Source organism: Pristiophorus japonicus, chromosome 1 (assembly GCF_044704955.1).
Source record: "Pristiophorus japonicus isolate sPriJap1 chromosome 1, sPriJap1.hap1, whole genome shotgun sequence".
NCBI classification, from domain to species: Eukaryota; Metazoa; Chordata; class Chondrichthyes; family Pristiophoridae; genus Pristiophorus; species Pristiophorus japonicus.
The window spans coordinates 87,095,218-87,120,212 of NC_091977.1; the positions used below are offsets into that span (position 1 = coordinate 87,095,218).

Below are 24,995 nucleotides of genomic sequence, written 5' to 3' on the forward strand. Positions count from 1 at the left end.
GGCCCTTTTCAGAATGGCAGGCAGTGACTAGTCGGGTGCCGCAGAGTTCAATGCTGGGACCCCAGCTATTTACAATATACGTTAATAATTTCGATGAAGAAATTGAAGGTAATATCTCCAAGTTTGCGGATGACACTAAGCTGGGTGGCAGTGTGAGCTGTGAGGAGGATGCTAAGAGTCTGCAGAGGGACTTGGACAGGTTAGGTGAATGGGCAAATGCATGGCAGATGCAGTATAATGTGGATAAATGTGAGGTTATTCACTTTGGTGGCAAAAACAGGAAGACAGATTATTATCTGAATGGTGACAGATTAGTAAATGGGGAGGTGCAACGAGACCTGGGTGTCATGGTACATCAGTCATTGAAGGTTGGCATGCAGTTGCAGCAGGCGGTTAAGAAAGCAAATGGCATGTTGGCCTTCATAGCGAGGGGATTTGAGTATAGGAGCAGGGAGGTCTTGCTGCAGTTCTACAGTGCCTTGGTGAGACCACACCTTGAATATTGTGTACAGTTTTGGTCTCCTAACTTGAGGAAGGACGTGCTTGCTATTGAGGGAGTGCAGCGAAGGTTCACCAGACTGATTCCCGGGATAGCAGGACTGACATATGAGGAAAGACTGGATCGGCTAGGCTTATACTCACTGGAATTTAGAAGAATGAGAGGGAATCTACAGAAACGTATAAAATTCTGACGGGACTGGACAGGTTAGATGCAGGAAGAATATTCCCGATGTTGGGGAAGTCCAGAACCAGGAGACACAGTCTAAGGATAAGGGGTAAGCCATATAGGACCGAGATGAGGAGAAACTTTTTCACCCAGAGAATTGTGAACCTGTGGAATTCTCTGCCACAGCAAGTTGTTGAGTCCAGCTCGTTGGACATATTCAAAAGGGATTTAGATGTGGCCCTTACGGCTAAAGGGATCAGGGGGTATGGAGAGAAGGCTGGGGTGGGGTACTGATGTTAAATGATCAGCCATGATCATATTGAATGATGGTGCAGGCTCGAAAGGCCGAATGGCCTGCTGCTGCATCTATTTTTTATGTTTCCATGTTTCCATGACCTAATAAATGATTGACGAAAACAAAAACAGAAAATGCTGTTCATACCAAACTGTTGCCTTATCTTTTTCCTTTATAACTACCAACTGATCTGCTTTGTATTTACTACATTTTCTATTTTTGTTTTAGATTTCCAATATTTTCAGATAAAAAAAATAACTGCTAGCATTACTTTCAAATGTAGCAATTTTAACTACCAGCCAGTTTCAGGGGCTATAGGGGCCCCTGTATTGATCAGTACTCAGTCATTTCAGCAAGGAGTCATGGTCAAAATTACTGAGGAGAACTGTCAAAACTTAAGGCATTTTACTGTTTTGGATTATATGGTTTAAAGTTATGTACAGTGTTTGTCTGGTTCTTGCTTTTGCAATTTTACTCTATAATGAGCATGATTTAGACATTTTGAGAGAGATCTGGAGCAGTGAGTAGATCATACCGAAAAGCAGAAGTGTATGGCAAGATTACCCTAGTTACTTATGGTTCATAAGAAGCACATGACTACAAATGTGTTAATTGTGAGAAGTCACTTCTACTGATCACTACCCAGTGATCTAATTGGAAGGGAACTTGTGGTTGTTGGGGATGCGATTGGACTCAACTGTGATGTCTTCTTCAGTGAAATAGCCCACTGACGCTCACTGTCTAGGCTCACACGTGATGAATAGCCACTATGTGAGGAACTGGAGGGGTGACCAATGCTTTGGAACTGTGTAAAAACAATGGTGGTAATTTTCACCTTTACCACTTGGTTGGTAAATTGGCAGAGCGGATTGCCAGCCTGTTATGGAGCCCGTCCAAATTTAATGGAAATTAAAATTAGGCAGGTTCTAGGAACAAGTGGCAGTCTGCTCTGCCAGTTTACTTTCAAGCGGTGCAGGTGAAAATTGCCCCCAATATTTTTGGGCGATGGGTGAGAAGAAAATTGGAGGGAGAAGAGTAAAAAAAGTACTATATTTTAGATATGCATTTAATGCATGATTCCCTGCAATCGAATCAATACAGATAAGAATTTTTAAACCAGTCCCTTGCTAGCTAATATTTTCTCATCAGATCCTAACATTCAGGCTTAGCTGTGATATGCCTACTTCTTCACATCGCCAATTAACTTGTTAACACTCACAGCTCAAACGCACACATAAATAAAATGTCCACTTGGGCAAGATATCAGAGGGCAAGAAGCTCCAATGGAATTGTACCCAGATGGATAAAAATTGTCTGAACTTGAGAGGGACACTGATGAGACCTTTCTAAGTATGGGTTTATAGTCCCATGTCCCTTCCAATACATGTCAGGGGCACGCTGAAATCCGTGCCAAATAATCCTAATTTCAATTTAATCAATTCAATTAAAATGTATTGCTTCATTAATTATGAGAATGGTTGTGCCAGGAAACAGGGAAGATTGAGAATCACCTGGAGCCAAGAAAAACAATTTCCATTATAATTTACGTTTGAGCTGAATTATGGTTTTGGATACTATTGCTCCTTTATTTTCAGCATAATTATCAAATAGGTTTCAGCTATGTATCGTTTTCTAGAGCTTTGGGTGAAGCACTGGTTATAAAATAGCTACAAAAAGAGTGAAATTCACTCCTTGGGGAAGTCAGTCAAATCAAGACCAGTTTTTGCTTTAATTCAAGAGAAAATGTACAAAGAAATAAAAAGTTAAATTGCCTTTAGGGATAATAATGTAACTGGACCTGAAGTAGGTAGACCAAAGGCAGCTGCAAACGGGCACTAAAAGTTTACGTCAAAATTTTAATATCAGAATGGCAGAAAATCTTAAAGATTTCCAGAAACTGCTTTTGTGAAACACTTAACAAGCCTGTAAATAGAAAACTGCTGGAATATAAAATTAACATTCAGAAATTATTCAATAGTGTAGACATGGACACCAGTGCACACTGAAAATCATCATTATAGGTAAGAGATGGACAACATAACTTTTTTTGATGCACCAGATCGCATGATTTTGCAGAATTCCTTAATATGAAAAAAATTACAGTAGGCATCACTTGAGTAGGTGCTTGTGAGACAAGGTTTAAAAAAAATATTGGGACAAAAAATCATGGCAGATCCGGTGCACTGTCAAAATTCAGGTGGGAGTTTGATAGAAGGGCTGCAAATTAGGCCAGGACCCAGTTAAACTGGATGCCAGTCTTGCCTGGGAGCTTCCTGTCGGAGCTGTTGGAGGCGGAGCTTCCACCTATCCCAAACAAGGTCATTGAGGCATGAGGGGACAGAGCCGGAGATTACAACTCCCTATGTTGGGAGATCCCGCTTTCATGGCGCTCAGAGGTATTGGTGGTGTTATGGCTAGTTAGACCAGGTGTACCGGCAACCGAAGGTTGAAAATGAACTCTATGGGAGTGCAGCAGGCCATTAATGCCGTTGGAGTTTCCAAATGGTCCTAAACGGGCTGGAGGCTCTGCCCACCACAAGCAAGACTATCGACATAGGAGGGGACTGCTAGGGGGAGGGTGTCCAAGGCCAGGGTTCCTGCATCCCCAGCATGATGATGGCCCATCGATCCGGTATGCCGAGGTGTACTAGCCCGCTGAATGATGAGGCCCACCTGGGGGTCTTGGCTTGGATTCTGGATGAGTTGGCCTGAGAGGAAAGTTTTACTTTCTTTCCTGGGTTGGAGGAGGGGAGTTTCCCTTAGTTACCAGTTGACTGCCAAGATTCTCAGGCTCCTTTCACAAGTGGGCATCCAATATGTGCCCCAGCAGGTGCGGGTGCCTGCTCAAACTATTTAAATTAAGTTATGCCAAGATGTCGGCCCCACTGGTTTTCCAACGCTACATATTTTCCTCTTTGTTTTGAAATAATTGCAGTTTGCATTCCTTCAGCTAGGTGCTCCTGCTCTCCTCATCATGTCTTTGGATTTGTTGGGAGTGACAGATTTGACAATGGTCCCTCAGTAACTATCAGTGTACCGTACACTGGCCTGACCAAGCAACGGGTTACAGTGGCAGAGTGGTTATATTACCGGACTGGTAACCCAGAACCTGGATGATGATCCAGAGACATGAGTTCAAATCCCACCATGGCAGCTGGGGAATTTAACTAAATTAAATAAATCTCAAATAAAAAGCTAGTTTCAATAATGGTCACCATGTAACTACCGGATTGTTGTAAAAACTCATCTTACTCGGTCTGGCCCATATGTGAGTCCAGACCACATAGCAATGTGGTTGACTTTTAACTGCCCCTCTGAAATGGCCTAGCAAGCCACTGAATTGTATTCAAGGCGGCGGCTCACCACCACCTACTCAAGGGCAATTAAGGATGAGCAATAAATGCTGGCCTTGCCAGCGATGTCCACATCTTGTGAATTAATTAAAAAAAGGTGGCCGTGAAAGTGCTGCTGCCAATAAAATGCAAAATAGGAATTATTGGTTACCATCCCATCACATGTAGGAACATATTGGGGGGTTCTCAGATAGACCAAATTATACTCAATTTGGTTGCAGTGCAACACTCATCTTGGTACAATGTTGTAGTTTCAGACACTGTGAACTTAACAGGATAATTTAAGGTATTACAGACTGCTATAAGTATGTTGAAAAAGTCAGGCCTGAAGGTCCATACCATCACAGTTTAAGCCAGTGTTATCAAGGGAAAATCCTCGCTGACATTCACAGCTGAAGCTTCCAGGTGAGTTCTGACAAAGCCCCTTTGATCCACACAGCGAAAGCTGCGACGCACATTCATTGTTATCTAAACAAAGAAAAGTAGATGCAACAGTTATCTGGTGGCTGGTTGAAAATCCAGTGATGGAGGCTAAGAGTAACACGTACATATATAATAGTATGTGTACAGTTAGAAATCTCACCCTTTATTAACCTAAAACAGTGCCAGGGTTATGCTGAAAAAGTGACTTGCTTAAAGAGTCCACTGTTTGCACAACACATGTCAGAAGAGTTAATTGTTGTGAAACAAGATGGATATCTTTTCAAGATACCTAATGGAACTGACAAATCTTCAGTTGCTCTAGCCAAGCAGGCACTAATAAATCCTAAGTACAGTACAACACAGCACTACCTCCTGGGAACCAGACTTAATGCAATTAAGTAATCACCACTTAAATTAATGGGGACTAGTCTCATCACAAATCCTTTTAACTTTTTTGTTTTTGAAATTCCACAAGAATGAAATGGAAAGGCAACAGCCAAAAGTAGAAATGCAAAATAATGTGGGGTTTATTTTGCTATTTCCCTGTACAACATCACATCATTCTGCCTCATTAGAGAAATCAATTACATTCTGACCAGAACTAGTCCCGAGGGGTCTACATTCCTGTCTGCACTAACTTAATGAAAAATAGGCATAGAAAATGGCTTTTGTTAGAGTTGAAGGACAAAGCTTCCCACGCTACTGGGGCTGCTAAATTCAATGAGGCAAACCTAGCACTGACCCATCTCCTGGTTTCACCCTGACTGTTCTGTGTTCTGACTGGGAGATGGAGAGAAGAGACTAGCACTGAGAGTAGGAGCCTTCTACATCATTTATGTTGTGCTGAGTCAGCCCAGTTTACATGTAACAAATGCAAGAAGTCTATTGCAGCAAAGAAAACTATCAAATTGCCAGTGCATCCAGCTAATCTTGATTGTTCCTTGTGCTAAATGGGAGACAGAAAGGAAAGCAGGAGATTGGCACTGGAGAGGGCAGTAAACATAGAAGAGTGGGATCGGGTCAGAAGGCCAGAGCCTTTTGGACTCAACATCGAGTTCAACAATTTCAGAGCATAATCTCTTGGCCATCTTTGGTTCCCTTCCCCCCACCCCCCCCCAATCTTATGTTTTTTTTCTCTCTTTGTCTATAAAGGCAGCTGGTCATTATTATGCCATTCATGCCCTATACAGATTAACCTTGTTCTAACTTCTGTCATTATCATTTCAATTCGGCCCATCATCCCCTTTGTCTCTCTAATCTTTCCTGCCTTCCACCCTATCACAGACCTTCCCTTTTGTTTTTTCTTCCCCTTATGCTTGTGCTCTTTTCGAACATTCGGCAGTTCTGACGAAGGGTCATCGGCGTGAAACATTAACTCTATTTTTCTCTCCACAGATGCTGCCTGACACGCTGAGATTTCCAGCATTCTCTGTTTTTATTTCAGAAGTGAGTGCAGTTTTGGGTCAAAGTCCCACAAATTGGATGATCACACTGACAAGCATCAGGCCAGCAATACATATCATACTATATTGAAGCCCCCCTTGAACTTTGATAGATCAAGGATTCATGTGTTAACTAATCTGCATGCTGAGACCAATGTTGGAGTGTCCAGAATAGATCGAGGAATGTAGGACTGGGATGGCAGCAGGTGACTGCACCATTAAGATAGAATAGCATGAGTTGGATCATCGAGTGAATCGGAAAGCAAAATCAGAACAGGAGCAGAAATTTTAACATGTCAAAGTACTCCCAGACTCAGTGCATAAAGTAATACTTGTAGCATAAACAATTATTTTTACATAATCTGGTCAGGCAGCATCTGAGGAGAGAGAAACAGAGTTCAGATGCTGTCTGACCTTTTGCACATTTTATGTTTTTATGTCAGATTTCCAGCATTGGTCGTATTTAGCTTTTAATTTATAAATATTTGTTTTACAGTGTTTGCATCACTGAGCTTTTGTTGCAGACTCAATGTTGCAAGAATGTGCAGTTGCTGTTATGCCACCACTGAGAACATACTCATTTCTCTTTTATACCAGCTGATGTCCTATGACATTGGGCATGGACAGTCTGGAGTCCCAACCACAGTCTTCCTGCAGGTGCTTGTAAACTCCAAAGGGCAATTAGAGGGCACCTGGCTGTAAATGTCTGTAAATGTCTGGCTCCAGGCCAGAAGAGCTTAGCATGATGTTAGTGGCTTGCCTTCTTTTTTTCCCAAGATTGAGCTTTACTAGTTTTACCTGTGTCTCTTTGTCCTATTGTCAAAATTTAGTCTGAAGTAATTTTCTGGATTTATCTTTTCCATCCCATTTACTAGCTTATATACTTCTACAAGATTGCTTCTCAGTTGTCTCCTTTCAAAGTTGAAAAGCCCAAGTTTTTTCAGTCTTTCTGCATAACTCAGGCCTCTAATCGGTTGCGTAACTCTTCTTTGCACTGCCTCCAGCATTTGAATATTTCCTGTGTCAGTAACCAGAAATGGACACAGTACTCAAAGTGTGGTCTGATCACAGCACTATAAATTGTGGGCATGATTGAGTCACATGGTTAGCAGCTTGACTCCTGAAGGGTCGGGTCACAGGGTTAACAGCATGACTTCGGAGGTGTGAGTTCACGGGGTAACAGCGTGATTCCCAAAGAGTCTGGTCACAGGGTTAGCAGCATGATTCCTGAGACATGTGTTTTTTTTTGCCTTTGGTATATCACAAACCTTGTTTTATCTATGGGCAAAGCTACAACAGTCCAACTAATACAACATTTAAAAAAGCATGAAATGCTGAAATGCGCTATTGAAAGACACAAATCTTTGCTATATTCACAGCATAACATAAAAATTACTCCTCCAGCCATAAGACACACACTGAAGAGGTGTGAAATAAGATATTTGTATGGGTGTAGATTATTCCTACCAATGCAGGCAGTGTGATGCTGTGTGAATCCAGGTGGACACTTGCATGTAAATCCTCCGATAGTATTGACACACAGGAACTGACAGTTGTGCTGTTTTGTAGAGCATTCATCAAGATCTGAGATAAAAAAAAGTGAAGCAAGTAATTAAATAAGATAGTTCAAGTTAGTTGAAGGCATCTTTCATACTAACTGCTAAATGTGAATCTAAACGCTGCATAAAATTTGGGGCCGAAATTGTCCTTCGCCCGAAACAGGTCGCACCCACCGTTTTTCAAGTGTTCCGTCCACTCCAATGCATGAGGCGGACAATCAGAGCAATTCAGCACTTTGGCTTTTGTTTCCAGTTGGAGTGGTGTTGGCATGAGGAGAGGGACAGAAGTGCAGGCGGGTCGGAGTAGCCGCCATTAGCGGGATGGAAGTGGGGGTGGCCGACGCTCCAAGTCATCAATGCTGCTCCAGTGGCAAACACTTTAGTGGCAAACACTGAGCCACCAGGGAGGGTTTCGGCTAGGCCAGCGACTTGGCACCTTGGCGGCCTGGCCTAACCTGCGGGCATAATTATCGGCCTGACCTGGCAGTCAGCCGACAATAAAAAATAAAATGGAGTTGCCGGCAATGCCACTTCCCCTTTAAGGGCGACCGCACCGCCCAGCCATAGAAAGGGCACCGACAGCAAAAGCCGTCAGCGGCACCAACCGGCGGCGGTGCTGCTCCTGCGGGGCAATTTCCGAAAGGGCCAATTTAGGGAAGGGCTCGCCGCCGGTCGGTATGGGGTCGGCGCGTGCACGACGCGACGGGAAAACAGGTGGGGCGGTCCCCTACACCGCTCCAAAACTACAGGAGGGCAATATCCAAAATCGTGGCCCCTCCGTGCGACTCGATGGCCAGTCCGCACTGTCCTGTGGCCACCGCTTTTAGATTGCCACGGGCCTTATAGAAAGGAGCAATTTTGGCCCCATTGTCTATAAAGAGGACCTATGTAGCTGCAGACTGTTGAATACCAGAGCTGTCTGAACTTTGGGCAAATCTAAGCGTGAGATTTTCAGCCATGAATCAGCCACACGTCATCTCATATGAACAAGATCTGAGACCACGATGTGCTCCAATGAGATCCCGATGGCTGACTTCACTGGAGTGGACTTGTGTCTTAGTTTCACACAGCAAAATGAGGGTTGGATTACGTGACTCCATGATGGGCTGCTAAAAATGTGATTACTTGTACAAATCTCAGTTTAACTACTTAACATTCACAGTGCTTTCCCCTAAGGTTACCTACTAAAAACATAAGAATTTCAAATTAAGTTATTTGTTTTTCTGCATTAAATTTCTGAACCTTTTTTGTTGTTTTTTTACCTCTTTCTAGCCACCCCCTCCACTGCAGCATACTCCATTCTCACTCATTCTAGAGCAGGCTCAGACTAACAACCTTTGGCTAAGTTGAGACAGGAATCATGCAGATGGATCCATCCATTACCTACATTTGATCAAATAGTACATGAGGTAGCAAGGCAATGTGCTACCAGACTGTATATAATTCAATGCACACTGAAGACCCCCAAGTACATTTAAAATTTCCTTTACTAACCTCTACACGTCTTTCCATCCTCCTGCAGGAGGTAGCCTCTTGGACATGAGCAGTGGTAGCTCCCTTCTGTGTTCTTACATATAAAGTTGCATGGTTTCGGAGACTGAGCACATTCATCAAGGTCTGGTTATGTAATGACAAGAAGAACAGTAACATAGAGGTCTGTGACAATTCTTAATAGATTTGAGTTAACCACAAATACTACAAAACATTCAGGCCTGGAATAGTCGATTGGCATTGGCTCTGTTTGGATAACAAGATTTAACACCATAACCTGAATTTTCTATTCAGTGGTATTTAATGCCGGTGATAATTCATTTAATTTAAATGGGTTATCACTGGCATTAAATGACAGTCAAAAGTGACATTTAAAGTAATGACAGTCAAAAAATCCATGCTCTTGTGTATGAAGTCAGATATTATCTACAAAAGCTATATTCTCAAGAAGAAAACAGTAGAATCCACTTGTAATAGTACACAAACTGTCATGACTGACTTTAATTTGTTGCTGCACTGAACCTCCACTGCTCTGACTCCTTGATTCCTGTTCTTTTTGTTCTATCATCAATGGATTTTCGTTTATTCATTGTGTCCCTGCTCTCTGGAACTCGCTCCCTAAACACTGTTGCCTTATTACTTCCACCCTTATCTTCAAAAACTTCCTAAAAGCCCTTCTCTTACACCATGTTTTTGCACCCCCTCTATGTTTCTGTTTCTCCTCTCCTTCCAAGATTATGTCCATATTTTTCCTTGCCCAATAAAGCTCTCTGACATCTTTCTGTAGGAGAGAAGCATTACAGAAATTTGAGTTGCCGTTGAGAAGACTGGCAGTCGACTTGCTCCCAGGCCACTCCCAATGCTATTCTTGATCTTTGCTGAAAGTGACTCTTCCTCTGACATCCCTGCACCCCCACCCCACCTTGTGGGAAAGTGGCTAGCATCTGCTCATAGCTGCACCCAGCTGATATGGAGGCAGCTGATTTGGCCAACATTAAGAATTGGGGGGCTAAATTGCTGTGCGCCCTCTTTGGGTCGCACAATTTGAATTAAGTGAAGATGTAGTGCCCGGCGAAATGGGCTGCTAAATCTTGCTTAATATGGACACTAAAAAGAGAAAAAGTTGCGGGGCGGTATTGGAGGTGGGAAAGGCCTTGGCGGGGCGTTGCCGGGGCGTTAGTGGGGTGTGATGCTCAGCGCTGCGCTAAGCACATCAGCATGATGCGGATGTGCCGCATCGCGCTGACACTTCACAATGTCCCTCTCTTCTTTTAAAGGGGAGGGCCGCTGCGAACTCTGCAACCGCTTTCGTGATGCCTACTGCTCCACCAGGGAAGGTTTCGGCCAGGCCAGTGGCCGATTCCCAAAAGTCGACCAACAAAAAAACATGGCAGCCGCGGTGCCAACCTCGCATCCCGCAGTGCAAATCCGTTTTCATCCGCAGATTCCCGGTGGCAATTCCGGGGGGGGGGGGGGTGGGGGTGGGGGGGGGCGGAGGTGCTCTTGTCGTCGCGCCTGGGCGCTAAACAATTAGCAGAGCTATAAAAAGGGGCAATTTTGGCCCCTTTTATACTCAGAAACGTGCACCTCTGTCCTGCTACTCTATGCCATAAAACATATATGCTCCAGCAAGCTGTGTCACAATACAGTCTGTAATTTGATCATGTATAAATATGACAAAAATTACTATTCAAAATAGTAATGGGAAATAACCTGTCTTTAATTGTAGAAGAGACCATTATTCAACATCCAAGAATTATCTATTACAAAAACGATGGGAGTTAAACTATTCCTTACCAACACACGCTGTACCCGTGAGGTCTGTGGTATAACCAAGCTTACAGAGACAGCGGTAAGAACCCAGCGTGTTGATACATTGACCATTCTGACATAGGTTGGGCATCACCTTACATTCATCAATGTCTGTAACAAAACATCCAGTTAGAAAATATATATTTGTACAAACAATCAATTTGGTGCATCCTTTAAGAATAGATCACAATTGGCATTATTTGTTTGTTTCTCAAGGATCATTGGAATCCGATTTAAAAATTTGCAGATGACACAAAACTTGGAAGTATAGTGAGGAGAGGAATAGACTTCAGGAAGACATAGACAGGCTGGTGAAATGGGCGGACATGTGGTAGATGAAATTGAACGCAGAAAAGTGTGAAGTGATGCATTTTGGTAGAATGAGGAGAGGACATATAAACAAAATGGTACAATCTTAAAGAGGATGCATGAACAGTGAGACCTGGAGGTATGTGTGCATAAATTGTTAAAGGTGGCAGGGCAGGTTGAGAAAGCAGTTATAAAGGCTCTTCCCCCCTCAATGGTCAATATCTAACGTGTTGTAAAATTGTTGTGAAGCGCCTTGGGATGTTTTTCTATGTTAAAGGCACTATATAAATAAGTTATATTATTATTCATAAATAGAGGTATAGAGTACAAAAGTGTGGAAATTATGATGAACCTGTATAGAACATTGGTTTGGCCCCAACTGGAATATTGTGTCCAATTCTGGGCACCACACTTTAGGAAGGATGTGAAGGCCTTAGAGAGGGTGTAGAAAAGACTTACGAGAATGATTCCAGGAATGAGGGACTTCAGTTACGTTAATAAATTGGAGAAGCTGGGGTTGTTCTCCTTGGAGCAGGGAAGATTGAGAGGAGATTTGATAGAGGTGTTCAAAATCATGAGGGGTCTATACAGAGTACATAGAGAGAAACTGTTCCCACTGGCAGAAAGATTGAGAACTAGAGGACACAGATTTAAGGTGATTGGCAAAAGAACCAAGGGCGATGTAAGAAAAAAAAATTACGTAACGAGTGGTTAAGATCTGGAATGCACTGCCTGAAAGGGCTGTGGAGCCAGACTCAATTTTAAAAGGGAGTTGGATAAGTATCTGAAGAAAAAAAAATTGCAGGGCAATCTACTGGTCAGGTGGACAGAGCAGTGGCAAATGGAATGTAATTCAGAGAAGTGTGAGGTGATGCACTTTGGGAGGGCTAATAAGAAACGGGTATACACATTAGGCAGTAGGCCACTTAATAGTGTAGATGAACAAAGGGACCTTGGCGTGCTTGTCCACAGATCCCTGAAACTAGCAGGCCAGGTGGATAAGGTGGTTAAGAAGGCATACAGAATGCTTGGCTTTATTGGCCGAGTCAAAGAATATAAGAGTAGGGAGGTTATGTTTAAATTGTATAATACTTTGGTTAAGCCACAGCTGGAGTACTGTGTGCAGTTCTGGTCGCTGTATTATAGGAAGGATGTGATTGCACTAGAGAGAGTGCAGAGGAGATTTACTAGGATGCTGCCTGGAATGGAGAATCTTAGTTGTGAGGACAGATTGGATAGGCTGGGTTTGTTCTCATTGGAACAGAGGAGGTTGTGAGAAGACCTCATTGAGGTGTACAAAATATTGAGGGGCCTGGACATAGTGGATAGTAAAGGCATAATTCTATTGTTGGAAGGGTCTATAATGAGGGGGCATAGTTTTAAGATGGTTGGTGGAAGGTTTAAAGGGGATTTGAGGGGGACTTCTTTAAGCAGAGGGTTGTGGGGATCTGGAACTCGTTGCCTGGAAGAGTGGTGAATGTAGAAACCCTCACCACTTTTAAGTGATGGCAGGATGGACACTTAAAGTACAGTAACCTGCAGGGTTACAGACCTAGAGATGGTAATTGGGATTAGACTGGATGACCTTTTGTTGGACGGCGCAGATATAATGGTAAGTACTGCAGGGAATAGAATACGGCCAGCATGATCTTGTGGACTAGTTTCGATTGCCTGGATGGGTCGGAGAGGAATTTTCCCAGATTTTTTCTCCCTAAATTGGCCTGGGTTTTTATCTGGCTTTTGCCTCTCCCAGGAGATCACATGGCTCCGGTTGTGGTGGAGTGTAGAATGTTTCAGTATAAGAGGTGTCTCAGTTGTGTGAGGCAGACTGGTTGGGCTGGGTGCTCTTTGCCTTTCCGTCATTGTTCATAGGTTTATATGTAACCTTTAGAGCTGCAGACCAAGGGCAATGTGGCTCTTTGTCGGCCGGCATGGATACGAAGGGCCGAAATGGCCTTCTTCTGCGCTGTAAATTTCTATGTTTCTATGAGTGGACTAGCTGAGAGTTGGCACGGGCTTGACGGGCCGAATGGCCTTCTTCCCTGCTGTAACCATTCTATAATTCTATGAAGCCATTTTAATAAGGTTAGCAATTATTAATTATGGCTCAATTCAAACATAAGAACATAAGAAATAGGAGCAGGAGAAGGCCATACGGTGCCTCGAGCCTTCTCCGCCATTTAATACGATCATGGCTGATCCGATCATGGACTCAGGTCCACTTCCCTGCCCGCTCTCCATAACTCCTTATCGTTTAAGAAAATATCTATTTATGTCTTAAATTTATTCAATGTCCCAGCTTCCACAGCTCTCTGAGGCAGCGAATTGCACAGATCCACAACCCTCTGAGAGAAGAATTTCTCCTCATCTCAGTTTTAAATGCGCGGCCCCTTATTCTAAGATTATGCCCTCTAGTTTTAGTCTTCCCTATCAGCGGAAACATCCTCTCTGCATCCATCTTGTCAAGACCCCTCATAATCTTATATGTTTCGATAAGATCCCCTCTCATTCTTCTGAATTCCAATGAGTTGTGGTCCAACCCACTCAACCTTTCCTCATAAGTCAACCCCCTCATCTCCGGAATCAACCTAGTGAACCTTCTCTGAACTGCCTCCAAAGCAAGTATATTCTTTCGTAAATATGGAAACCAAAACTGCACGCAGTATTCCAGGTGTGGCCTCACCAATACCCTGTATAGCTATAGCAAGACTTCCCTGCTTTTATACTCCATCCCCTTTGTAATAAAGGCCAAGATTCCATTGGCCTTCCTGATCACTTACTGTACCTGCATACTAACCTTTTGTGTTTCATGCACAAGTACCCCCAGGTCCCGTTGTACTGCAACACTTTGCAATCTTTCTCCATTTAAATATTTAATTTTTTCTGCCAAAGTGCATGACCTCACACTTTCCAACATTATACTCCATCTGCCAAATTTTTGCCCACTCACTTAGCCTGTCTATGTCCTTTTGCAGATTTTGTGTTTCCTCCTCACACATTGCATTTCCTCCCATCTTTGTATTGTCGGCAAACTTGGCTACGTTATACTCAGTCCCTTCCTCCAAGTCATTAATATAGATTGTATAGTAGTTGTCCCAAAACTGTGGAAAATAATTTCCCTGTAGTACAAAATTTCCACACTCTTTATTGCAGCCAACACGAATTAATAAAAAATAAAAAGTACTTTCCTTTTACCTTAAAATACAATCTGAATTATGTTAATCATAACATTATGACGATCACCATTCATTTTACCTTGTCCATCAGTTGTGTAGCCTGGACCATGTGGACACAGTTTTTTGTACTGGGCAGTACCAGGCAGTGGGCAGAGGTCACACTGGTTACCCCAGCCACGACCACCATCACAACAACACTCAGACTTGGTAACCAGGTTGCGACTGCTGGAAGACATTTGACACATGGTTTGAAGAACCTCTGCAAAGCAGAAGGCCTGCCGATTGTCTGTGGATGGAAAAATGGGATTAAAAGACAGAAGATGCATTTCTAGAAGAGACTTTAATATTTGGATCCACCACTATAAAAAGAGTTTAAAGCTGAATGCATTTTCTCTCTTTTTTTGGTTTCACATCCCCCACCAGAAATCACTTCTCATCTAAGAAAACAGGTGTGACATGGCACCAGGGTTAGTCGCCAGGTGGCTACAAGGCAATGTAATCAGAGCAGCTCAGACAATCTGGCCATTGAACTTCCTTCTCAATGTTCTGCTCACTGCTTCTGTTGATGGCACTGCCGAGGCCTTTCAAGATGCTTTTCAACTGCTTTGTTTTACTTCTTCTGTCCAATTACTGTTCTATAAGAACTTAAGAAATAGGAGCAGGAGTAGATCACTTGGCCCCTTGAGCCTGCTCTGCCATTGAATAAGATCATGGTTGATCTTCTACTTCAACTCCACTTTTCTGCACTATCCCTCATATCCCTTGATTTCCTTAATATCCAAAAATCTATCGATCTGTCTTGAATATACTCAACGACTTAGCCTCTACAGTCCTCTGGGGTAGAGAATTCCAAAGTTTCATTACCCTCTGAGTGAAGAAATTTCTTCTCATCTCAGTCCTTATTCTGAGACTGTGACCACAAGTTCTAGACTCTCGCACCAGGGAAAACATCCTCCCTGCATCTACTCTGTCAAGCCCTGTAAGAATGTTGTATGTTTCAATGAGATCACCTCTCATTCTTCTAAACTTTAGAGAATATAGGCCTAGTCTGCTCAATCTCTCCTCGTAGGACAATCCCCCCATCCCAGGAATCAGTCTGTAAGCTGATTTTCCTTTTTCATTTTAGGGCAGGTGTTTACAAGAACTGGTGGCCTTAACTCAATATCAGATTTGTAGACCCACATTTTCATGTGTCAGTTCAAGGTAATTTGGGTTGTTTATTCCAAGAGGCACAGCCAACAAAGGGACTGCACTTCTGTAATTTAAAAGCACCTTTATTCTGACTGAGTAGGTTCCATAGTGGTCAGAGAACGGATTGGCTCTATCTGTTCAAAAGGTACTTACACATTGCTCTAATGATACTCCAGCCCCACTAACTCCCAATATTCATATGTTGGGAGCACACCAAAGTAAGATTTCTAGATTCATTAAGACTCGCAGCTGGGAGCTTGGTTTTTCCAGCCACCAGCCTTTGCATAACTGGTAGGTTTATCATTGGTGTTGTTGCCAGTTGCGTGAGATGCACCATTGGAGTCGATGGCAGCAACGTGACACTTAAGCAATACAGAATGGGCCCAATACAATCACTTTATGTGCCCTTTACTTTATTGGCTGTGAAGTGCTTTGAGACATCCCAAGGTCGTGAAAAACGGTATAGAAATGCAAGTTCTTTCTACTTTTACAGTACCGCTGATGACAGCCCTAAGGTAGTGCTACTGTCCGCAGACCAGCGAGCCGCATCTAAAGAGATTAATTTCATAGCAGCCTAGATTTTCCATATTAGCAGACTTGTGGCACATTTTTAACATAGTGGGCCAATATAAAGATGCACCCCTGACCCCAGATGATATTCTGGCATTGAGATCACTTGCTTACTTTTGGCAGGTTCCCCAGCCCCTGTCGAGGTGTCTGCAATTGGGCCAAAGAATGGTGTCTGAGCTCCAAGGCTTATCACTGAGTAGTGTTGCAGGCAGGCAGGAGGTGTCACTGGTATAAATTCAATAAATAAATTTAAATTGTTCTGGATTTGGCTCCAGCGTCTGTGTAATAGATTATCAGCAAACGATTAAACAGGATGTTGGGCCACTGTGTCCAGTGTTGTGATGGGGCAAATGATAGGAAATGGGGGTGAAAATTCAGTTGCGCTACTCCTTGGAGTGCACCAAAGACCAGCGCAGTCGAATTTGTTCTCTCTGTTAGATGATATATTTCCCTCATTTGTATAATATTACAATATCCCTGCCCATATATGGGCTGGCATAACTCAAGCAGAAAATCTAGGTTAGCGGAAGATGCTGCCATCTATTTAAGCTGCCCGACATCTAATTGAGGTGCTTAAAATGATGAAGAAATTCATTTAGATAGAAACAGAGAAACAATTTCCTCTGTTGGGGGAATCCAGAATAAGAGGGCATAATTTTAAAATTAGAGCTAGGCCAGTTGAAAGTGAAAATAGGAAGTATCTTTTCACACAAAGGGTAGTGTAACTCTGGAACATGCTCCCTAAAAGGCTGTGGATGCTGGGTTAATTGAAGTTCAAGCCTGCGATTGATGGGTTTTCGCTAGGTATGGATATCAAGACACATGGAACAAAGGCCGTTAAATGGAGTTGAAGTACAGATCATCTTTTATCTACTTGAATGGCAGAAGAGGCTTGTGGGACTGATGGCCTACTGCTGTCCCTATGTTCAAAGGCGGTGCACTCTCACTCCAAATCCAGCAAAAGTGAGGCAGAAGGCTCCAATAATTGGATGGAACCTGGATGGAGCTGGGGCTTCTGCTCGCCCACCACTGGCATCAGACAGATAAGACTTGGAGTTCCTGGCCCCTCAGACATCAAAAAAGTGCAGTGAAGCATAATTTAGATTTGTATGGCTGCATTTTCCTCTTCATGGTAGCGTTCCAGCAGAGCAGGACTTCTGCCAGCTCCTCCAACTCCGCCGCAATCCTGCCTCATTTTCCTGCGTTGGGGTCCATTACTCATGCATAGTGAGCTCCAGGTGGGATTCCCACCAATAAAAGGGAGCCCAACAGTGACACGAAAGAATCTCAGAAGGTGCTGCAGTGGGGGGGGGGGGGGGATGCACTGCACCACCACAAGACGAAGCGAGGGACATTAAGGGGATAGAAGAGCCCTGAAGACAACAGGAGTCACGGCCTTGTAGGCCTCAGTACAGAGCAAGTCCAAGGCAAGTAGGTAAGTAATAGGCCCTCTCCCTTTACTGTTGCACTTTGAAGGTATTGCCATCACTATTCTGGGGCTATGAAAACTGTCATGTATTCAGCTATCATTGTAACCGATGTATAAGCTGACCGATGTTGTACACCTTGAGAACATTGACCACAAGGAGTGCACTTGTGGGAGACATTCCTAACCTGGACTTTCAGGTATAAAAAGAGAAGCTCCACCCACCTTCATGACTTGAGGTCTTGGTAATAAAGCTAACTGGTCACAGAGTGACCTTCTCTCAAGTATGGGCCTCGTGTGCATTTATACTGTAAAGTAAGGACATATCATTGGCGACGAGAAACTGGGATTTAAACCACGCGAGCATGGCCACTAGCAGTGCAGAAGAGAGGTACTGTGTTGGTGATGATTGGGACGACTTTATTGAAAGACGACAGCAAATTTTGTCACTAAGGAATGGTTGGGACAGGATTCGGCCGACAAACGCAGAGCTCATCTCCTGACGGTTTGTGGATCCAGAACGTACTCCCTGATGAAGGACCTTCTAGTGCCAGAGAAGTCGGCGGACAAGACATTCGAAGAACTCAGTAAGTTGATCGGGGAACACCTTAAACCGGCAAGCAACATGCACATGGCGAGACACCGGTTTTACACGCACCGGCGACGAGAAGGGCAAAGCGTTCCAGACTTCATGGCAGATCTCCGGCGACTGGCGAGCCGATGTAAGTTCCCAGATGCATGTAGAGCGGAGATGCTGCGAGACTTTTTTATTGAGGGCATTGGGCACGCTGGGGTTTTCAGGAAACTGATTGAGACCAAAGACTTGACCTTGGAAGCAGCGGCTCTGATAGCCCAGACATTTATCTCAGGGGAGGAAGAGACCAGAATGATGTATGACAAAAATCTTGGCTCAAATGCGGCAAACGACCAGGGAGTCAACATTATTAACGCGGCACACAGTTCTTTAGGCAGACAAGGGCAATCGGACATAGAAACATAGAAAATAGGTGCAGGAGTAGGCCATTTGGCCCTTCAAGCCTGCACCACCATTCAATATGATCTTGGCTGATCATTCACCTCAATACCCCTTTCCCGCTTTCTCTCGATACCCCTTGATCCCTTTAGACGTAAGGGCCATATCTAACTCCCTCTTGAATATATCCAATGAACTGGCATCAACGACTCTCTGCGGCAGGGAATTCCATAGGTTAACAACTCTCTGAGTGAAGAAGTTTCTCCTCATCTCAGTCCTAAATGGCCTATCTCTTATCCTAAGACTGTGTCCCCTGGTTCTGGACTTCCCTAGACATTTATCTCAGGGGAGGAAGGGACCAGAATGATGTATGACAAAAATCTTGGCTCTAATGCGGCAAATGACCAGGGAGTCAACATTGTTAATGCGGCACACAGTTCTCTAGGCAGACAAGGCCCAGCATACCCCAGCATGCAGTCGAACCCAAAGGGGGAATTCAACAGAGACAATGGCTAGCTGAACGGCGATTCATGCCATCGCAATGGACAATGCGGCCAGTAATGGGGCCATCAACACCTGTTAATGGTGCGCTTAAGGACAGTTACAGAGACAGTCAGAGACGATCGGCTGGCAATGGACCTTTAGTTTCCAACAACGGGTCCTCCAGCTCATGCTGGAGGCGTGGAGGCAAACACCCAGCCAGAGCTTGCAGGTATCAGCAATATACTTGCAGAATCTGCAACGTCAGCGGTCACTTGGTGCGTATGTGCAGGAAACCTGCAGCCGGGTTGATATACGAGGAGGATGGGCCCGATGTAAGCCCTACGAGGCCAAATGAATACTGGGGGAAATCGCTGGAAGCTGAAGTTCAGCAAGTTCATGTGGAGCACATATACAGTTCATATACCAGGACGCCACCGATAATGATGAAAGTGCTCCTCAATGGCATCCCAGTATTAATGGAGCTAGACACGGGGGCCTGTCAGTCCCTGATGAGTGTCAAACAGTTCGAAAGGTTGTGGGTGTCCAAAGCCAGGAGGCCAAAATTATTGCCGATTGACGCACAGCTACGGACATATACAAAGGAGATCATTCCGGTGCTAGGTAGCGCCACGGTAGTTGTGACCCACAAAGATTCAGAGATCAGGTTGCCACTCTGGATTGTCCCGGGGGACGGTCCCGCACTACTGGGGAGGAGTTGGCTTGCTGTCATGAACTGGAAATGGGGCGATGTCAATGCAATTTCTTCTGTGGAGCGAGTATTATGCTCACAGGTCCTGGACAAATTTGACTCATTATTTCAACCTGGCATCGGCACTTTCATGGGGACAAAGGTAGTGATTCACATAAACTCAGATGCCAGATCAGTACACCACAAGGCCAGAGCGGTGCGGTACGTGATGCGGGAAAAGATAGAATGCGAATTGGACCGCCTACTGAGGGAAGACATCATCTCGCCAGTCGAATTCAGTGACTGGGTGAGCCCGATCCTGCTGGTGCTCAACTTGGATGGGTCGGTCAGGATATGTGGCGATTACAAGGCCACCATCAATCGGGTGTCACTCCAAGACCAGTACCCGCTACGGGAGAGCAGAGGACCTCTTTGCGACGCTATCCAGTGGCAAACTTTTTTCAAAATTGGACCTGACCTCAGCTTACATGACCCAGGAGCTGGCGAGTGAGTCGAAGCTGACCACCATCACGAGACACAAGGGGTTGTTTGAGTATAACAGATGTCCGTTCGGGATTCGTTGGGCCGCCGTGATCTTTCAGCGAAATATGGAAAACCTCCAAGTCGATTCCAAAGACAGTGGTTTTTCAGGACGACATCCTCATCACGGGTTACGATACTGAAGAACACCTCCACAACCTGGAGGAGGTGCTACACAGACTGGACCGGGTAGGGCTGCGACTGAAAAAAGCGAAGTGCGTCTTCTTAGCTCTAGAGGTAGAATTCCTGGGGAGGAGGGTAGCAGCAGATGGGATCAGCCCTACTGCGTCCAAGACGGAAGCGATCCAGAGAGCACCCAGACCCCGTAACACGACAGAGCTGCGTTCGTTCCTGGGGCTCCTGAACTATTTTGGTAACTTTCTTCCCAAATTGAGCACTCTGTTAGAGCCGCTACATGTGCTCCTACGCAAAGGTTGCGATTGGGTCTGGAGGTACAGCCAGGAAAGGGCTTTTGATAGAGCACGCAATTTGTTATGCTCCAACAAACTGTTAACGTTATATGACCCATAGAAGAAACTTGTTTCAACGTGCGATGCGTCGTCCTATGGGGTCGGGTGTGTGTTGCAGCATGTTAATGCCAATGGTCAGTTACAGCCGGTAGCTTATACCTCCAGAAGTCTGTCCCAGGCAGAAAGGGGCTAAGGGATGGTAGAAAAAGAAGCGCTGGCATGTGTATATGCAGTAAAAAAAATGCACCAGTACCTGTTTGGCAGGAAATTTGAGCTGGAGACAGATCACAAACCCCTAACGTCCCTTTTGGTCGATAACAAGGCCATAAAGGCGAATGCATCGGCCTGCATACAGAGGTGGGCACTTACGTTAGCCGCCTATGACTACACAATTCGGCATAGACCGAGCACTGAAAACTGCGCCGATGCACTCAGCAGTCTCCCACTACCCACCACTGAGAGGGCAACTGAGCATGATGCTGAGATGGTCATGGCTGTTGAAGCTTTCGAAAGCGAAGGCTCACCTGTGACAGCCCGTCAGATTAAAGTCTGGACAAATAAAGACCCGCTACTGTCTTTAGTTAAGAAACGTGTCCTGAATGGGGACTGGGCAGCCATGTACGGGGCATGCCCTGAGGAATTTAAACCGTTTCATAGGCGCAAGGATGAACTCTCAATTAAGGCCGATTGTCTACTGTGGGGAAACAGAGTAGCCATGCCCAAGATGGGCAGAGAGGTGTTTGTCAGAGAACTTCACAATGAGCACCTGGGCATTGTCATGATGAAGGCATGTTTCGTGACCAGGGATAGATGCAGGCCTGAAACTTTATGTTCGCAGATGCAACACATGTGCTCACCTGGGCAACGCACCAGGGAAGCCCCCCTTAGCCCCTGGTCCTGGCCCGCCAAACCATGGTCACGCATCCATGTGGACTACGCAGGTCCTTTCATGGGAAAAATGTTTTTGGTTGTAGTAGACGCCTACTCCAAATGGATTGAGTGTGCCACTTTAAATTCAAGCACATCCTCTGCCACGGTAGAAAGTCTACAGACAATTTTCGCCACCCATGGTCTACCGGATGTCTTGGTTGGCAACAATGGCCCGTGCTTCACAAGCACTGAATTCCAGGACTTCATGGCAGGCAATGGAATCAACCATGTCAGAACGGCACTGTTCAAATCGGCCTCAAATGGCCAGGCGGAACGAGCAGTGCAGATAATCCACCAGGGGATGCTCAGAATCCAAGGGGGTTCCCTACAAAGCCGCTTATCATGCCTCCTGTTGGCCAATAGATCCCAACCACAGTCGCTCACAGGGATTCCACCCGCAGAGCTGCTAATGAAAAGGACGCTCAAAACCAGGTTATCCCTTATACACCCTACTATGAAAGAAATTGTTGAGAGCAGGTGTCAGTCACAATGTAACTACGATGACATAATGCGAGGGCGCGATGTATTGATGTCAATGACCCTGTTTTTGTCCTTAATTACGCTGCAGGGCCCAAATGGCTTGCAGGCACTGTGACTGCCAAAGAGGGGAATAGGATTTTGGTAGTTAAGCTTACCAATGGACAAATCTGCTGCAAACATGTGGATCAAACTAAATGGAGGTTCAGCAACCCCATAGAAGAAGCAGAGGAAGAACACGACGTAGAGTTTACTCCACCACAGGTGACCGAACACCAGAACCAAGTGGAGGAGAGCCCAGTCTCTGTGGGCAGTCCAGACAGGCCTGAGGCACCGCAAACAGCAGACACTCAGACCAGTGCCCAACAACCGGAGCCCCAACTCAGGCACTCTACAAGGGAGCGTAAACCACCAGAGAGACTTAACCTGTGATCCCAATAAGACTTTGGGAGCGGGGGGGCGGGGGGGTGATGTCATGTATTCAACTATCAGTGTAACCCATGTATAAGCTGACCTAAGTTGTACACCTTGAGAACATTGAGCATATTGTGGGAGACACTCCTAACCTGGACTTTCAGGTATAAAAGGGGAAGCTCCACCCACCTTCATGACTTGAGGTCTTGGTAATAAAGGTAACTGGTAACAGAGTGACCTTCTCTCAAGTATGGGCCTCGTGTGCATTTGTACTGTATAGTAAGGACATATCAAGAACTTTCGGCCAGGCTGATCCAGGGAGTGCTGACAATTGGTGGGTGGGAGGGAAGTGGCAGCTCGCAGCTGTCCTGGTGGAGGCAATGGGAAGGGAATTGAGGTTGCGTGAGGAGGAGGACAATAGTGGCAGGCCTCACCACCACATTTTCCTGCCACATCTGCTGCTATCCTACCCAAAATCAGGTGGGATAACGGAAGAAAATTCAGTAAAAAGCAAAATACTGCAGTTGTTCGAAATCTGAAATAAGACAGGAAATGATGGAAACACTGGGCAGGTCAGGCAGCATGTGTGGAGAAAGGAAAAAGGCTAGGTTAACATTTCAGATCAAATAACCTTCATCAGAACATCCTGACAAAGGGTTATTTTTTTATTTTTTTTTTATTCGTTGCCAATCTTTCCAATTCTTTGTCAGATCACAAACGCCAGAGGTCACCTTAGGCCCATTCAAGGATCACTCTGCGCCAATGTTTTTGCTCTTAGCCAAAAGGAAGTACTGCAATACCAGGTTCGTGCCATGGAGGTGGATGTGTGCCCCCCACCCACCTAGACCTGAAACCTTTTCCTTTTTTCCCACAGTTGCTGTATGACTGGAAGAAAATTCAGCAGGTGCTGCCTACTGTCGCAACCCCTTGGAGTCAGAAAGTTGACCTCTTTGTTTATAAATTTGCTCCTAAAATGTAGACTTGATGGTTGCTGGTAACATAAAATCCTATATAAAGTGGGAATGAGAGTTTTTTGGAGCGGGAAAAATCTTTACATTAAATATACAGGGAATCATTTGTAGAGTCAGGTGCATATATCATAAAATTGCAACTGCATTGCAAACTTGGAAAGTTGGCCCTGTTGAGTTAGGTATGTAGCTCTTGAAGGTCAGCTGGGAATGCTGCACCCTGCTGCTTCATCTGCACACCCTACTCCATTCCTTGCCTAATCTTTCCAGGCTGATTAATTCATTTACAATACTCACTTGTGCGTACTGAACCTGGGTATCAGTCATAGTGCAGCACAGACCTTCGGCTGGTATTTCCCATTGAGCTGTTAGCTGTGCTAGCCTGAGAAATAGTCTAAAATAACAGCTTGTGCGGAGGAAGCAAGTTTGTCAGTCCTGTTGTAAAATAAGTCTGGGAAATGGTGCTTTGTATGTGGGAGAGTATGTGTTTGTGGGGGGCAGGGGAAAGGTGTGGGGGGTCAGTACTGAGAGAATGAATAATCAGTAAATTAGAAATAAGGTATTACTCATTTTCGGGCAAATTAAATTGGTGTATTCCTATTAGCGTCAACCTCTGTTTGGGAGAGGGGAGAGAGGTGAACTTCCCAGACTCTCATTACTGTGATTGACAGGTAGCTCTGATCCACAGTCAGTAACAAAGTGCACTTTGTGCTGTTTACTTTCACAGGATTGGTTTTAAATTCCAGGGAAGGGAAATTGAGCAACCCAGCCATATTTGGCACCTTGACAAGGGAAGGTAATTCTTTTCAAATCGCAACATCGAACAAAAACATATCTATTGTGGAGCAGTGCAGCATCTCTTGAAAGATTAAAACTCTTCAGTTGTTAGAAATATAATCTGATTCCAATTAAATTGTCTGACTTAATCTCTGCTATGATAATGTAACCCGAATTCCTTTTATGTTAATTTACACGTGTCATTTGACTTTTGCTTCAGACCCAAGCTTAATACATCTATCACCTTTTTGTAAAATGTTAAATTTTTTTTGGGCTGGTCTCTCTTCTTTCTCTCCCTTCCCCGTATCTGGCTATGTCACCTTTCATCTCTACCCTCAGTTATGTTGTGCCTCGATCCTTACCCCAACCCATCACCTGCTCAGCCATCCTCTCTCCTGCCAGTGTGGCAAGTTTGAAGCCCCCTTGAAAAATCGCACAGCCACCCTATGTCTCTCATGGCATTCTCCCATGAGTTTATCATGTCATCTATCACTACCTCCTTAAAAGCTGTAACCCTAATTGCCCTTTCTCCTTGCTGTCAGTGCGCCCATTCGGAGTTAA

General features: G+C 44.6%; 1 protein-coding gene across 1 annotated transcript in view; it reads right to left on the reverse strand.

Annotated features, from left to right (window-relative positions):
• Positions 1–24,995, reverse strand: part of fbn2a (fibrillin 2a) — a 514,209-nt gene that overhangs the window by 21,330 nt on the left and 467,884 nt on the right. The window contains exons 57-61 of the mRNA XM_070881599.1: positions 14,607–14,813; positions 11,028–11,153; positions 9,234–9,356; positions 7,648–7,764; positions 4,655–4,783 (exon numbers count right to left, since the gene is read on the reverse strand). Coding sequence (XP_070737700.1) covers positions 4,655–4,783; positions 7,648–7,764; positions 9,234–9,356; positions 11,028–11,153; positions 14,607–14,813 — 702 coding nt within the window. The remainder of the gene's footprint in view (positions 1–4,654; positions 4,784–7,647; positions 7,765–9,233; positions 9,357–11,027; positions 11,154–14,606; positions 14,814–24,995) is intronic.